A 17,878-nucleotide genomic window follows, 5' to 3' on the forward strand; every position below is an offset into this window, starting at 1 on the left:
GTGTAAACAGGTGCATTAAGTTTCTAGTAGAATTCTGGAAATTATTTTTCTCATTAGGGAAAACAGACTGAACCGCAGAATATTCAAAATTTGCTACAAAAATATCTATAAGATTTAGGACACAGGAATTTCTGAAGAAATGTGGAGTCAGAATCCTGAGATAGATTAGATTACCTGCAGTGTGGAAACAGGCCCTTCGGCCCAACAAGTTCTCACCGACCCTCCGAAGAGTAACCCACTCAGATGACTAATGCACCATAATACTATGGACAACCCAGCATAGCCAATTCACCTAAACTGCACATATTCGGACTGTGGGAGGAAACCAGTACACCCAGAGGAAACCCACACAGACAGTCATCCGAGGCTGGAATCGAACTTGGGACCCTAGTGCTCTGAGGCAGCAGTGCTGACCCCTGAGCCACCTTGCCGATGAATCTAGCTTGATTGTCCTATTCCAAAACACTGATTAATTTGAAGAGTGCTCCTAAGGTAAGGCCAAAACTTGCACCTCGAACCAACCTGCAAATGGATAAAACAAATTGGAAAATGTGATATTATTCAGAGAAACTACGGAGAGATGCTCACAAACCGGACGCGAAAGCAGCGTGTAATATGACAGGCGAGGCCCCTGTTCAGCAGCAAAGTTCTAACAGGATGGTCAGAGGAAAATTTATAATTAGAGGGACAACAGTTGACACAAAAAAAAATGGGATTAAGAAACAACGCCAGCACGGTGCAGTGAGTCAGGACAGTTGCAGTGGGATGTAGAGTTGACAAGCAGCAGGTTAAATGCGGACCCACCCGGCACCGCCTCTTCCTCACCATCTACATCAAACACTGCGGCTGGCCATTGTGACGCAGGCGCCGTGACGCGCTCCGGGCCCGAGCCCCGAGCCCCGCCCGCTGCAGACATTCCAAAGACGGAGCATTCGAGCCTGCAGCGCTGGGAACAGGCAGCGAGTACACAGACAACTAGACAGGCAGCACACTGTATCATTGTTGCTGACGCTAGTCATGGCCGAATCGTTAATGCAGCGTCTTGACAAGTTCCTCAAGGAAAAGAACCTGCTTGCAGATATCTTGGGGAAAATTGAGAGCAAGACAGGAGTGAACAGACGTTACATTGCGCTGGGTGAGTCACTGCAGGGTGGGGACAGCCCGAACACACGATCACTGCCAAAACTGCCTTCCAACTCGTGAATAGCAATGAAATCTATCCAACTAAGCACTAACTCAGTGTCATGCCATTGAATAATATCTACATATGATGCTGGAGCTGGAGACTGGATTTTTTAAACTAATACGCATCGTCACTTCCACAGAAATGTTGTGCAGTCTACTTTGTGTTTTATGTAGTTTCTGTAATCCGATACAATGTGTCAGAGAAGTGTGACTAAATTTACAGCAGTTTGCACAGGGTGCTACAGTAAATGTATTTATAAACGAGACGTTTTGCCCTATCATATTTTTTTGTTTAAATGTGGCACGATGAGGTGGCCATTTCATATACACAATTTATATCCAATGGATGTCAACATCCTCCTTGGTGAAGTATTATACTGGCAATGTCAATTCGAGGCTTTTACACCCTGAGTCGGGGAGTCACATTATAAACACAAGGTTATCTGTTATGCCACTTCCACACAGTTGAATATTTGCCAAAAAGAACGGGATTTGACGAGCATGTCGTATTTCGTTTCCGCCTTTTTGTTGTTGAATCGCATCACTGATACTGTATGAAACAAAGAGTCGTTAACATGCCTTCTATTATAATGTCTCTTTACCAGCTGTCATTGTAATCATTTCCGTTTACCTGGTGATCGGCTATGCAGCATCTTTACTTTGCAATTTGATCGGATTCGTTTACCCTGCTTATATCTCGTAAGTAACATTCGATTAATTTTAATTCGAAATTGAGTGAGTGGGATTAATTGGAGATTTAATCTTGTTATGTTGGGAACAGTTGCTATCTTCCTAATTTAATCACCTGGTATTAATGGTGCACACTTAATCTAATTTTATTGTGTGCGAGGAACAGAAATTCCTAATCTTAATTGCTCTTATTAGTTATTTTATACTTTTCTTTTGTAGAATGGATATTTTAAAAAAAAAGAGGTGCCTATGAATTAGGGATAATTTAGTATCTTGGGTATTGCCATACCAATTGTGTGTCTAGGTTGGGTGCTGTCAAATTTGTTTAACTTTAATAATCTTCTAGAAAGATTTTTGAATGTAGACAGGAGCAAGTACTTTAAATACTTCTTTCACTACACTTTGATTTTTATTTTGTTACTTTGCCAAAGGTATTGAAATTGTGCTTGTGTGCCATTCCAAGTGTTCATTAGTACTTTGTTCACGTGACGATTCTTCACGTGAGACTTGATGATATTGCATCATGCAGTTGACATTCCACCCTTGTCAGATGTTTCTAGAAAGGGTGGGTTTACAGTTAACACAGCCATCCCATTGAGCAATATAACTCACAGTCAGCCAACATCACTGGCCCTGTCTCTTGATGGGCCAATAGTCATTTTAGTCTCTGGTGATGGAGAAGCAGTGGGATGTGGGCTGGCACCTGCTCAGTAGTAGGCCTGGGCAAAGCTTCCTGACTCTTGGAAGGTCCCATCCTTGGTAAGAGCTGCAGCAGCAGGGTGGGGAAATACTACTTTGGCAGCCTCCAACTCTACCTGTCCATTGTCCTTAGCCTGGTGACACCAGCAGTACATCTACTCAAAGACATTTTCAAAGATGATCATTCCAGAAAGCATCACTCAATTGTGATCAGACAGGCCCTCCTTTCTTCTCTACCTTAGAGTTGCTGAGGTTAATTCTTGATCCTGCAGTCACAGTCTGAACTTGACAGATACTGATATTTGAACCAGGGACCCTCAAACAAGGGCAGAACTTGTGCAATCAATGATAGTGCCCTGGGTGTTTTGTAGAACAGAGAGACCTAGGAGTTCAGGTACATAATTCTTGGAAATCTATGTCACATGTAGACAAGGTGTTTTGCACACTTGCCTTCATTGTTCAGGCCTTTTTGAGTACAGGAGTTGAGATGTACTGTTGAGGTTGTACACGATGTTGGTAAGGCTGCTTCTGAAGCAGTGTGTGTAGTTCTGGCTGCCCTTCTAAAGGAAGGGTATTACTAAATTAGAGAGGGTTCAGAAAAAACTTACCAGGACATTGCTGGGAATGGAGGGTTTGAGTTACAAAAATAGGTGGGATAGGCTGTGACCTTTTTCACTGAAGCAAAGGAGATTAAGAAGTGAACTTGTAGAAGTTTAGAAAATAATGAAGGGCATGGATAACATGAATAGCAAGCATCATTTCCCTACGGTGGGGGACTTTAAAACTATGGAGCATATTCTTAAGGTGAGAGGAGAAAGATTTCAAAAGGACATCAGCAACTTTTTTGCAGTGGTTCATATATGGAATGAACTGCCAGAGAAAGTAGTGGATGCAGGTACAGTTACACTGTTTAAAAGACATTTTGGATAAGTACATGAATAGGAAAGTTTGGAGGGATATGGACCAAAGGCAGGCATGAGAGACTGGTTTAGTTTGGGAACATGGTCAGAGTGGACTAGTTGGACCAAAGATTCTGTTTCCATGCTGTGTGATGCTATGCTTCTAGTTTTGTGACTCAGCACGAGGTTATGTTTAACACTAATGTTCTTGAAAAGCTTTCAGCTTGACGCATAACTTTGCGGCAGCTTGGTAGCTATTGTGGGTGGAACGTAATACATTCCGTGGTGATGAGCTGGGAGTTTTGAAAGGGGAAATTCTTGAAATGGGTTGTTCACTCCCTAACAGCATTGTGGATCTACTTACCAAGTGGATTGCAGTCGTTCAAGAAATTAGCTCACACCACCTTCTAAGCGGCAGCAAATGCTGGCCCAGCCAGCCACATTCACATTCCATGAAAGGATGTTAAACATAAATAGGGATTTGCATGGTGAAGATTAATGGCTGTCCCAACATGGCCCCCCACGTCCTCCTCCACATGAAGTCCAGTGTAAAAGGGTCAAAGACAGTCTTCCACCCGGAGGTTAACTGAGTGCTGACTTAGAGACCTTAGCCCTGCCATGTCACGTAGTTTGAAGAGGAGGGAGGGGTTCCCTTTTTCTAAGGTATCTAAGTCCAATGAGAACTCATCAATGGGAACTTCCTCAGGATGTCATCCCCTGTGTTTGACAAAAGCTTGTGTTCTCCCTGTCACTGAGCTTTTTGGCTTGATGAGCCTTCTGCCACTCCCTTTGATCCAGGGCTCCAGTGATGATTCTTCAAAACAGCCTCATTGCAGTATTCACAGTGGCTCTGTTGCAGCGGTTAGGTTTGTCATGCAGATAACAGCGCTGTATTTCAATACAACTTTTGTTATGAGTAACCAATGCCATAAAGTTTTTCATAAAAATTCTGCTTTCTTTAATAGTGGATGTCTAAGTGTTTATGGAAGTGTTGGTGTTCACATCGATAAGATCCAGTGTTGTTGATATTAGACTTATTGTATTAGATTTTTTTAATTGAGATTAGTTTAGATCTTTTGAAAATCTTTGTCAAATGTACTTCTACATTTTCTTCTGTACAGACACAAAGTTGATACATTTTCAATCATCTAAGCTTTCTTTATGATAGTAGTATGGAAGGCAAGTGGTGAGGATGACAGACTGCAAAACAAATTAGACAGGTTAAGTGAGTGGGCAAAAACTTGGCAGATGGAATGTAATGTATGAAACTGGTTATTTACTTTAGTAGAAAGAATAGAAGAGATGAATATTATTTAAATAGAGAATGACTGCTGACAGCTGCAAAACAAAGGGATTTGGAATCCTCATCCAACATCATCTTGCATTCAAATTTAGCAAGAGTAGGGAAGGCCAACAGAATAATGGGAAAATTATAGATGCATTGGGCAGGTGGTATTTAACACTGATCCACTTTGGAAGAAGAAACAAGATGAGGGAGTATTTAATGAATGGTAAGACAGTCAATAGTTTTAGAGAAACAGGTTGAATGGAATGTATAAGTAGGGAGGTTTTGCCAAAACTATACAAGGCCTTAGTCAATCACAGCTGAAATGCTGTGAACAGTTTTGTGTCCCTTGTCTCAGGAAAATACATACCGGCATTGGAAGCCTTCCAGAGAAGGTTCACTCGGTTGATACCAGCTATGGAGGGGCTGTCTTATGAGGAAACATTAAGTAGGTTAAGACTCTACTCATTGGAATTTATAATAAGAGGCAACTTTATTGAAACGTAGAAGATTCTGAAAGGACACAGTAATTACAGTTAGGCTGATTCCCTAATGGGAAAGTCTGGGGCCAGAGGGTAAAGTGTTGTGGACTAGGCTAGACCACTCGAAATATTCTTAAGCAGGCAGCCCAGACCATAACTTTGCAACTGGTTTGGTAAGTGTACAGTGAAAATTACCCAGAGTAAGTTAGCTTGGTTGACTATCAGGTTTTAAAACAGACAAAAATGTATTCACAAAATGAGACACAAAGAATGGAATAAAGAACCCTACAGAACTCAGTCTATCCAAACTAGACTTAATTATGCTGTTCTGAATAAACACAACAGTCCCAATAAGCAAAGCCCCTTTTTTTAAAAAAAAAAGTAAAAATGGAAGAAATGCTTACAGGTTGAAGTTAGAAGGGCAGAAGGAGAGAGTGTTTTTGCAGCTTGTTCACACAGTCCACTGCTGCACTTCCAACTGGTTCTGGTCTGAACTGCTCAGCTTAGAGAGCTGACTATTCCCCTTTCATTGTACAGGTCACTTCTAAAACATGACCACTTTGGTCTGAAATCTCATCTGTTTGCATATAAACAAAACACCTTTCAACATCCTTTTCATCTCCGTACCAAACGAGTCACCTCTGAGCCAGGAGGGATTTATGACCCCTCTGGGAAAAAAAAAAGGCCAAGGACACAGTATCCTTGAGAAAAGGAAGAGCTTTAGAAAAAAGGGACCAGCTTTGTGACAAAAGTCTCAGAATAATTGCTCGTTGTACAGCAATGAGAGGAATTTCTTCTGAGGATAGTGAATCTGTGGAATTCTTTACCACAGACTGAGTTGTTAAGTAAATACAGGGTTGAAATAGATAGGATTTTAACCAGGAAGGGAATCAAGAGTTATGGGGACAAGGCCGGAGAGTGGAATTGAGGATTATCAGATCAGCTAGTTTGGGTTTTTGAAAAGATTTGTAGCTTGGGTTGTGGATGAGGCCATTGCTTTGTATGCTGACGTTTCGTCGCCTTGCTAAGTGACATCACCATCTTTATTGAAGACTCGTTGACTATGTCACCTAGCAAGGAGACAAAACATCTGCAGAAAAACACACCAGCTCGGTGAATGAATCCATGGCCAGATCAGCTGTTATCTGGCAGAGCAGATTTGATGAGCTGAATGGCCTACTTTACAGATAAGTAAAGAAATTCTATGTGTAACATTTTACTATAGGCAAGAATCTAATGTATTTATTAGTAAATGATAAAAATTGGTTACTTCAAATGACAAGTATATGGCTTCAATGGTGACCTGTTCAAAGATTGATCTATAAAACTACAATTATAGATGAAATTAATTAAACCTGTTCATAATGTTGGTTGTTTTAGAATTCAGTTATTCAGTAATCTTAATCTTAGAAAATTGGACCATTTTTATGCTTTTTATCTTTGATTTTTTTTTTATCTTAGAAGAAGAATTGCAGACTTACTGATTGTTCCTGCCAAAGAGACAGAAATTAAATTACCACATCGTAGTACTGAGATTTTACATCAATTCTGAAAGTTGAGCTCTTATTGAGATGAGCTACTTTTATTTTGTACACACCAGTGTACAAAAACCAAAAAGCAGCAGCAGAGTCTTTCATTTTGAACAAATAAGGGATGTTTATGAAGTTGTTACCAGTTTTTATTTTGCTTTCTCCACCGTGTTCTCCCTCTCTTTGTCACTTGGTTTTCCATGTTCACTCATGCAATCTTTCTCAGCTCTAAGGGTGTGTTAGCTCAGCTTTCATGTGACTTTAATCAAGGTCACTTGACAGTCCAGTAGGGAGACATGAAAATTTGCTTATTAAAATTTTTATTACCTACATGTTTAATTACCACAAAGCAGGCTTACCAAAAACTTATAAAATCTGTCGCAATTTGAAAGGGTGCACTTTGCATTTCAATCTTGCTAAACTTTCCTATTGGGCATTGATTCTTGTCTTCTGACAGTCATTACTCATCAGGATGCTGTTGAGTAATGTTGCTTAGGTAACCCACTTTGTTGTATTTTAATTCTTGACAGTAAGAATTGGCAAACTTGACTATAGAGCAGGCTGGTTCTGTATGTTATGACCTGCACGGGGGTTACGAGCTGAAAGTTTTGTGATTGTGAGCTCTGAGGCACCAATGGTTGCTATGAAAATCTGACAATTATAACAGTTGTACACTACTCTAACAGGCCCCTTCTTTGAGACGCATGGCAATTTTCAAGCCTCGAAATAGGCTCCCAGTGGGAAATTGTTTGGGAACCATTATTGTATATTCACCCTTCTCCTATGCTCACCTAAATATACTATGCAACTTTTCAGCAGAAGGCACATGTCATATGGTACATTTTGATCACTGAGACTTTTTTTTTGATATACAATGGGTGTTGATTTTTCAGAGTGAATGTACAACTTCCTTTGTAACTTACTTTAGGCACACATCTGACAAAGATGGTGGTGAGCTGATGATATTCTAATTGATGCAGCTTTAATGTTTTAAGCTTTAAAATGATTTATTTAAGTACTCTGTGCTCTGAATATTACTGCAAATTCACACTGGTTGGTGGTCGACATAATCTTCTGGTAAGAGTGAAATGAACATGGCTTTCAACATCCTTGTTGCACTAGATCATTACTGCAAGTTGACAATGATCCAAAATGGTGGTAAAATGCTGCCAGTTTATCTGATCTATCATAGATTTCCCAGGCAAACATCATTACGATGAAATGATGGTTCTTGGTGCTGGTAGTGATCACGAAAATGATAAAATACTGCCAGGAAGCTGTAAAACAGTAAAATCAAAACTTTGCATTATTAGGCCCATCCACAGATTAGAGGTTGGATGACTGCAGCAGCTCTTGCTTCACTCGTGTGGTTTGTGATGTAATTGAAAATTTCTGAAGACACAAATTACACAATCATACTTGTTTTGTGCTTTTTAACCAAAGGTAGTGAGAACTTCTAAACCCTTTTTGGTATTAGCAGAAACTAAGTATTAAATTGTTTACATAGCTTGTGAAAATCGAAACATATTTAGAAAGTGGATCCCTTCTAAAATATGTTATTGTAAATAGCAAAATGGTTGGAAAAGAAAAATTATAGCTCCACCCTTAAACATGATGACTAATAGATGAATGTTGAATGAAGTGGTAAGGAAGGGGAGGAAGGAAAGCACAACTGTTGCAACAATCTGTTTGTTTTTAACTTTTGAGCATGTCCTAAAACAAGGTCTACCTTAGAAAAGTAGCTGAAATGGATTCTTGTTTGCTTTTTCAGGTTTTAATCTTTTTAGGATAAGTTCCTTAAGCTGCAATTGTGGCTTAAGTACTCAAAACACACTTTTTTTTTTATTTTTAAGGTGGGGGGGAGAGGAGGAGCAGTCAAATGAATTCATTGGAGGAGGTCATAAGCATTATTATAACAAAGTTCTGCTGTCTTATTTCTGTATCACATACTGGGAGTGGGTTTTCTTTTAAAATCAATGAATGGTTTGTTTACATTTTAGGTGGTGTATACTCATGACTCCCAGAAGCCACTTATTTAGGAAAATGTTCTTTTGGTTTCATTGTTAACTACTTTTAGTTAGCTCCTTTTATATTAACATTTTGGGCATTTGTGTCTTATTTCAGATTCTGTATTTTTGAAATTCTGTTGTGGATTGGTTTGCAGGTAAAGGATTCCAGCATTCTTGATGTAAAATACTTCATGACTTATACATTGGCAGCAGTTCAGAGGCTATTTGAATGCACAGTTGATTTTTTTTTTTTAGTTGTTACCCAGTTATAGAAGAAAAACAAATGTTACTTGCTTTACTTTTATATGGTAAAGTTTCCATTTAATTAAACATTTCATTTATTTAAAAGCTCAATTAAAATCAAATTGGTTTGGATTTGCACATTTTAAAATGCTCAGTTTCCATCCAGTATTTTACAAAATAGCATATTTTTTAACAATATACCTCGGCCTGTATTTCAAAAGAACTTGTATTACGGTACCTCCGAAATCTTCCCTTTTTTCCTTAATATTTTAGTGCGAGTTTTCACATCAGTACCAGACAGATGCTGTAGGAAACATTGAATATCTAAGTTCAGATACTTTACAGCTAATTGACAAATTCATTTTACTGGACAAAAGACTTAAAATCTTATCAAATATCTTCCTTTTTTTAACATTTCCCCTCCCCCCCCCCCCCCCCTTCCTTTTTTAACCTCTCCAATGTATAGTTATAAATATTTATCATGTCTGAATCTCCTATCCCAATTCTGCAGAAATATACCCATTCAATTGATTCTTTGCAGCATCTAAGATTAACAACTTGAATAAGATACCATCTCGTTAAATCTTTTATTGAACTATTGAAAATAAATTCTGTTCTAGTGATGTGAAATCATGTGAAGGAATTTTGTGGACTTACAGGTAAAATGGTTGACAGAAGCTCACACTACTTTGTAGGCAGCAGTCATCTGGATGTGGTTTACCCAAAATGGCTAATTAATAATGGTGGGTGGGCCTTTGAAGTTGAAAGGCCTGAGGAAGGCTCTCCGGCTTCTTCCAAAAATCATGTTTCAAAATGGATTGAGGAAAAAATAGACAATTTGAGGGAGATCTCAGAATGGTCAGTGACTTGGCTTGTAAACTTGGATTGCTGGACCCTGTGGTGCTGCCAAACCGCCATCTCTAAGGTTTTATACTGGTGCCCAATGGTTCCAGGCACCTGGAGGTAATAGGCCTTAACAAAGTCAATTAACTACTTGTGGGCAAGTAAACTTTCTGATCCCTTACCCCATTCTCATTTAGTAAAATGGCCAGAGGAGCGGATGGAGGCAGGGTACTAGCACAGGCTAGTGGTGTGAAATTTTATGCCTCTAGATTCAGCTCTAAGAATTGCCATTTCTATCTCTGCTGTCTTGTATCTTTTCTTCTTCATCAATTTTCCATACAAATAGTAATAACTAAAGACATGAGATCTGACTCAAGCTTGGGGCTGCTGTAAAAATTATTTGGACTTCAATGGGACCAATTTATTCCATTTGCTACTTCCATTGTATATTGATACATCAACTTTGGTCACTAAAGCTTATTGCGCCTAGAATATTTTGCTGTATTGTTCCTCTGTGTATATCCTTAATTTGATCTGATTTTCTACTTTTACTAATATGTTGCTACCTTACCTTTCAACCACTGCCCTCCAAACTGCATCTGATCTCTAACATTTCTTCCAATTTAAAAGGTGTACAAAATAATGAGGGGCTTAAGGAAATGGGTCTTCCTGTCCACTCTAACAGAGGCCAGTAACCAGGAAGCACACATTTTACGTAATAGAGGGGTGGAGAGTGTCTGGAAGTTGCCAAGCTAGTGGTTGAGACGCTAACCCTCAACTCATTTAAAGGGAACCTGGATCTATACCTGAAGCTCTAACTTACCTGCACCTGATCTGTAATCTTCTAAGTATGAATAGAATGAATGGCTAGTTTATTCAGCCATACAGATATATTTGCCTGAATGGCTTTGTGTGCTGTAATGTTTCAATACTTTTGAGTGAAATAATTCCATGGCAGCTGGTATCCCATCACCAAGGCACCTTTATTTACATGTGGAGAGTCCTTGACGCTGAGCCAGCTTCCTCAGAGCCAGCTCTGAGTGAACAGAATCTCTGGCATGCTGGTTTTTAAAAAATTTTTATTAAACAATTCGGAGTTTACAAAACAATTAACATTTACAGCTGTCTACAGAGAAACAGCAATTTTACAAGGGAGAGGAATGGCAAAGCCAAGCCCCAAACCCTGACATTCAACCGGTTTTCAGGGAAATGAGGACAAGCCTCAAATCCCGGCATGCTGTTTATTTTTCTAGGGATACTTTTTTTTAATTTAAAATTTATTTTTAAACCCCCCCCCCCCACTACTGCCTAACTGCGGTAGTGCTTATTTTTTCTCCAGCACCATGTGTGTGCAGCTGTTTATCTCAGTTAGGGCTCCCTGATTGGAGCTGTTAATCTGCGCCAATTAGGGAACTCATTCTACAAGATCCTCCTGGCTGACCTCAGAATCCCTGCATCCCTTCCCCTCTGAACCTGAGGACAAAGGCCAGTTTTTTTTGGGGGGGAATCGCCTCCTGGGGCATTTTAGTATCTGGTCAGTTCTGCCTGTAATACAGATGTTGTGTAATATATGGTAGTTCACCCCTTGTACCCAGGTAGTCTCAGAAGAAATTCATTCTTTTCAGGTAGCACAGGCTTTGGGGTGGTGACATTTGCTGTGTTCATCTCTGATTCAGAGGTATCTTCAATGCTTGATGAAGGGGGGGGGGGGGAGAAGAGTCCACAGTTTCTAGAACCATTAGAAAGGCCGTTGAACAACTGTCATTCAGCCATTGCTGAATTCAGCTATGGACAGCACTGCCTAGTAATGTTAAAGTACACCTAGCGGGGTTTGTGGTCTGTTATTATGACAAATTTACATCTATAAAAGTATTAATGAAACTACCTGACTCCAAATAGAATAGCCAAACCTTCCTTCTCTATCTGGGTGTATTTACACTCTGCATTAGCCAAAGTACTGGATGCGTACACTATTGGGTGCTCCTCTCTATTGGGCCATATGAGCTAGCATTATGCAGATGTCAAATGGGGAAGCATTGCATGTCAATACCAGATCTTGCTTAGGATTTTGGTGTGCCAAAACTTAGAGGGTGATATCTGTTTCTTCACTTGCAAGCTATGGCATGACCAAGTGACCATTTCCAAGGCTGATCCTTTTTAAGAGTTAATGTGAAAGTGCCAGGATGGAGGCCAGGTTATGTATGCACGTTTCTTAATAATTCACCAGCTCAAGCAAAGACCAAAGCTTCAGTATAGATGTGGGAGTCAGGACAATTTTGATCGCCATAACCTTATCTTCCAACGTGTGTAACCTTGTCTTGTTGACTTTGTAGCCCAAGTAGGTCACTTGGGGTGCTTGAACAAACACTTTACCCTTCTAAAATGTATGCCCATCTGGGAGAAAGGTCCAAGATCTGTAAGTGCTCCTTATTGGTATTCCGTGTTTTTAGTATGTCATCTGGATAAATGGCAAGGTAGACCTTGTAAAATGTTCTCCATTGCCCACTGAAAAATTGCACAGGCTGACAGTACCCCAAATAGCAGTCTTGTATATTGGTACAAATCCTTATGGGTATTAATTGTAGCATACTTCTGGGAATCCACATCTAACTGAAGTTGCAGGTCCATGTGGCTCATGTCCAGCTTTGTGAAGGACACCGCCACTCCCCCACCTTCATGCGCCAGCTTTACATATAAATCCTCAGCGAGGGATTGGGTATTTATCCAGCTGAGAAAAGCGGTTTACGGTTTGTTTAAAATCACCACAAAAGTGAACTGATTCATCGGGCTTCATAATTGGTACAACCAGTGCTGCTCATTCCGCAAACTGGACTGGTTTGATGATTCCTTCACTTTCAAGCCTTCTGATTTCTGCCTCTACCTTTGCACGTAAAGCAAATTGCACTGGGAAGGCCTTGCAGAATCATGGAATTGCTTCCTGGTCAACATGCAAGGTGCCTTGGCATCTTTTGATCTGTGCACCTTGCTGAAAAATATCCAGGTTTTTAATTGGGGCTTCACACAGGCAGCTATTTTCTAATTGAAAAATATCTTGGTGAATCTTTCTCAACCAATTTTGCCCCATCAAGCTTGGGCTCGGGCCTTTTACCACAATCAGCTACTTCTTGTAAGAGATCGGAACTAAAGTTGTACTCTTAATGTGGAAAAGTTCCTCCGTATAAGTTCTTAGTCTCGCCAATGTCTTACGCAAACTTAAGGGTTGGAATCCAGAGGGAATATTGTTAAAGACTTGTTCAGCAATTACCAAAGTAGCCGTGTCAATATCACCCTCCATCAGAACTAGGTGACCATTTAGCCAGTTGTTTATTTTTATTGGTTCTGATTTGGTGCTAAGCAATTTAAGTGTTCCAAACCAGATGTGGCCTATGAGCTCCCTTATTCCATTTCAGGTGAATGGGACTTTTGCTGTCTTGAGTACACAGCAGCAGCAACTACAATGGCTTATTGGCCTGGATCCTGAAGAAAATTGTAACTATTTGACTGAGGCTTGGCTTTGTTTAGAGATTTTGCTGTGGGCTCACCTAGAGTCCCTCTGTTCAGGATATGTTCTGAGTGTGGCTATGCAATTGCCTTCACTCGCGTGCTGTTCCCCAAGCTCGATTGGACTGGCGAGGATGTCCACTTCCAATTGGAAGACATTACAACTCCTATACTCCACTGGCCACGTTTTCCAATGGTAAAGCCAGTTGTAGTGCCTATTTGAAGTCCAGTTGGGCTTCACATAGGTGCTTTTGCATGATCACGTCATTAATCCCACATACCAACTGGTGTCTCAGCATCTCATTAAGGGTTAAACCAAAGTCAGATGCTTCTGACAGTCATCTTGACCTAGCCAAAAATCCTAATAGGATTCCCGGGTTCTCAAATTGCTGACTAAAACAGCATCTCCAAATTAGAGACCGCTTGGGGTCATAATATTCCTTCACTAAATTTGTCCATTTTTGAAAGGTTTTAGTATCTGGTGCCTAAGGGAAAATTAGGCTCCTAATAACCGATTAAAGCTGCAGGTCCACGAGCAGCCAGGAGAATTACACATTGCTTTTCATCTGCCCCAATGTCATTTGTCCAGAAAGAAGAACACATTCTTTCCACGAACTGGACCCAGTCTTTGACTGTAGGATCAAACCAGCGAAGCTCCCCAGATAATAGCATGATGCCAGAAATGCTTGCCCCTACTCAAAAGACGACTGTTGCGAGCGAATTTCTTCAGGAGTGTGCTTTTCTCTCATCACCACTGAAATAACTCCAGAGTCCAGTATTCCGGTACCAAGTCATCCTTTATTAAAGGTGAGAGTCCTTGACATTAATTCAGCTTCCTTAGAACCTAGTCTAAGTGATCTGAACTTCTGGCAGTCCTGTTTTTTTTTTTCCTTTTTTTTTTCTTTTTTTTTCCAGCTCTGAGTGGAAAGAATGTCTGACACTCCCCATTTTTTTTTTTCTTTTAATCCCCACACTACCACCTAACTGCGGTAGTGCTTATTTTCCCCTCCAACTCTATTTTGATTTAATCCCTGCCCTCCCCTTCACTGTTTGATCACACAGCATTGCCTTTTGTGAAGGGCACTGCTTGTCACTGGCCACTCGGGTGTTTTCCTATCTTCCTGGTGGTGGAAATTGAGTAAAGATTCGTGCACCTTGTGTCTCACTGTGTCTCACACCTGCACACACGCACACCATGGGTGCTGGGGAAAAAATAAGCAGTCCTGTTTATTTTTTTTTCAAGATGCTACATGACACCATTTTAATTCAAACATTATAGATCAATACTCTATTTTACACACCTCAATCATGTACTGTCTACATCCTGTTCTCAATTTTATTTATACATTAAATACAACTATGTATCATGTGACATGATTCTCATTTTATTAATGAGCAAAGATCAGAAAGTCGAAATAATTTCTTTTAAGTCACAATATTTTGATGTTTAATCATACAACACACCATAGTATTCACTATGAAATAAGATTAGTAACATGCAGTTCAGGCCTCCTAACAAAGTGGCTTGATACTTGTGTGAATGCACATCACCTTTGGGAAAATCAAGCATAAAAATATACAAGATAGTGACTACCATCCCAGCAGTCCTGTTTATTTTTTTTTCCTTGTTTTTTTTTCTTAAACACCCACACTACCACCTAAGTGCGGTAGTATTTATTTTATCCCCAGCACCCATGGTGTGTGTGTGCGCGCAGGTGTGAGACACAGTGAAAGACACAAAGTGCACGAATCTTTATTCAATTTCCACCACCAGGAAGATAGGAAAACACCCGGGTGCAGTCCTGTTTATTTTTTTTTTTCTTTTTTTTATTAACCCCCACACTACCACCTAAGTGCGGTAGTGCTTATTTTATCCCCAGCACCCATGGTGTGTGTGTGCAGGTGTGAGACACAGTGAAAGACACAAAGTGCATGAATCTTTATTCAATTTCCACCATCAGGAAGATAGGAAAACACCCGGGTGCAGTCCTGTTTATATCTGTCAGCCAGGGCTCCCTGATTGGACCAAATTAATAGTTCGAATCAGGGAACTCAGAGGTCCACCTGGCTGACCTCATTACAATCATTGCAATGGGTAGTGGCATGTTCGTAATCTCTCTTTAGTAATAAAGGTTCACTGCATTTCTTTTGATTTTTCTTTTAGAAACAAAATAATTAAATTTGTTGCACTCAGATACTTGAGTGACCACAATTGTGGGAAGGTTCCCTTGCCTTTTGGCCGTTGTACCGAATTGTAGGAGTGCAACAAAAAGATGTCTGCAAATAAATCCTTAGTAAGCTGTGCTACAAGCAGGACGTCATAGTGTGCTTTCCAGTATCACCTATGTAGTCTTGTTAATTGCAATGGAGCTGATATTGGTTGTTTCCTCTAATTGATACCAGATCTATGGGTCAGTGGTGTTTAGAAATGCTTGAGGGTTTCTGTGGCAGCAAGATTTTTACGTCACCCAAGTATCAATACCGTTCCTGTTTTTAAAAAATGGGAAGCATTTTCTACCAAAGTATGAGCTTTTCTGTCCCCTTTCATAACCTATGTAAATCACTTTTTTTTTCTACATTCTGTCTCCAACAGCTGTTCTAACTATGGGAAACCATGACATCATTTCTTATCTAGCTTTGTTCACCGTAGTGGTCTCCATTTTGAAGTGTTCAACTAAATATTAAATTCCCTTTTCTTGTTATGAACAAAAGTTGACATCCTCCTGTTTGCAGCATTTTCTGCTTTTGATTTCCAGCATTTATTTTATTCGCATTTTTGTTCTTCCTATCTTGTGTTCTTGCATCCTACAGCCAAATATTTGAATGCTTGACACTCTCTTGGGGGGAGGGGGTGCTCATAATTCATTTAATTTCTGTTTGTTAGGGCTGTGTGCAAACTGACTTATGTTTTCAACATTACGTTACTGACTACATTTCAGTAATCACTTTCTGATCACTGCGCAGTGACTGTGCCGTGATAGCTGCCGTACTAAAAACTGTCTCATACTTGAGTTTCAATATAACTAGAGAATTGCAATTTGGTAGCTGGTGGAAAGGTCAGCTGGTGGTGGCATTGTGCATGATGACAGTTTTAAACGGTTAAACCAAGCAATGTAAAAAAGAATTGGGAAGAATGATAATATCAGTGGTGTTCATTTTGTTCCTTCAATTTGTTTTAATTGCATTTTACCTGGTCATAGAGGATTTATTGGAGGTTGAAGTTTTTGAATGATGAATAAACTTTCTACTATCCTGAGCTGACTGTCATTTAATAGTTACTATCTGGGTTACTATTTAATTAGTCACTTGACATTAAGCCTACTACAATGAGTCAGGAAAATGGAAAATTCATCTGTTAATCTCCAAAGAGAGGTTCTATGTCTGCTATTAATATAAAGATCTGGTTTCATTTGCTGAGATTGGGGAGCAAATTAACTATCCAATCTAGCAGAATCTGCTGAAGGGAGACTGAGCTGCAGTTATGGATTGAGGATAATGCCAATGAAATAAACAGGATTGCGGAGAGAAGACCAGGAGAGTAGCAGAAGGATGGGGTGAAAACTTTTGCCATCCTTTTAGCTGCAACAGATACTGTGGACGAAACTGTGGATTTGGCATAAAGAGTTGAACTGTTGAAATGTAACTTTTGTTTGGAAGGTGTGTTTGCAAAGATACAATTATCCTAAAATTCCTGAAAAAGAAAATCAAATTTGTACCTGGGATACAAAAATTTGACTTAGGCACTGAACAGTTGGTGTGTAATTTATAGCCTGTTAAACATCCAATGGAAATACATGTATACACATGGGCCAGAGAATTCATATACCAAGTAAGAAAAAGATGATGTGAAAGTAAAGTAATACAAATGTAGGATTGTTAAGATGTAGTTAGATATTTTCAACAGGGATTGCAAAAATAGTGGTGAAATTGCTTCCTTTTTTTGTTGAAAGAAGGTTTTGGTCACATCTGTGGAGAATTCCGCACTATTCGATTCATGCCTTTTGAATTTTTTGTTCATCTGAATTGTCTGAACGGTTAGGTGGAGCCTTTAATTTAACAATTATGATACTGCACAGTCTGTATAGGATTGTACAGGAAATGTGACACAAAAAAAGCCGATCAGCCTAACTACATGTGCACATTCATGTTTGTGCTTGATCTGAGCTTCCTCAATCTAATTCTGTGATCATAACCCTCTATTTCTTTCTCTCTCTCATGCTTGTCAAACCTTTTTTCCTTAAGCATCAATATTTTTGAAGTGGATTTTAATGAATAGCTATTAACTTTAGTGAGAGGTCTTGCATTTAGTTGGCGCTTAATAGTGTTAATGGTTGTATGTCTATGTTTAATGCTGGATGTATAATTTTGAGAATTTACAGTTGTATTACATCAGAGTATCATTGGAAAATCATATAAAAATCAATGTTCTGTGAAAAAATGTAGGCAATGTGAACAGAATTACTGACGTGTATTAAAGTCACAAAGTTGGAAATTTTTTTCATCAACTACTGTT

The 17,878-nt window shown here is 39.5% G+C and overlaps 1 protein-coding gene across 1 annotated transcript in view; it reads left to right on the forward strand.

Annotated features, from left to right (window-relative positions):
* The first annotated feature begins 914 nt into the window (after positions 1-914).
* reep5 (receptor accessory protein 5) overlaps positions 915-17,878 on the forward strand; it is a 34,820-nt gene continuing 17,856 nt past the window's right edge. The window contains exons 1-2 of the mRNA XM_043710717.2: positions 915-1,135; positions 1,791-1,884. Coding sequence (XP_043566652.1) covers positions 1,018-1,135; positions 1,791-1,884 — 212 coding nt within the window. The 5' untranslated portion in view covers positions 915-1,017. The remainder of the gene's footprint in view (positions 1,136-1,790; positions 1,885-17,878) is intronic.

This window comes from Chiloscyllium plagiosum, unplaced genomic scaffold (assembly GCF_037043375.1).
Source record: "Chiloscyllium plagiosum isolate Xiang-an unplaced genomic scaffold, Cpla_swu_hap1 HiC_scaffold_2, whole genome shotgun sequence".
Taxonomy (NCBI): domain Eukaryota; kingdom Metazoa; phylum Chordata; class Chondrichthyes; order Orectolobiformes; family Hemiscylliidae; genus Chiloscyllium; species Chiloscyllium plagiosum.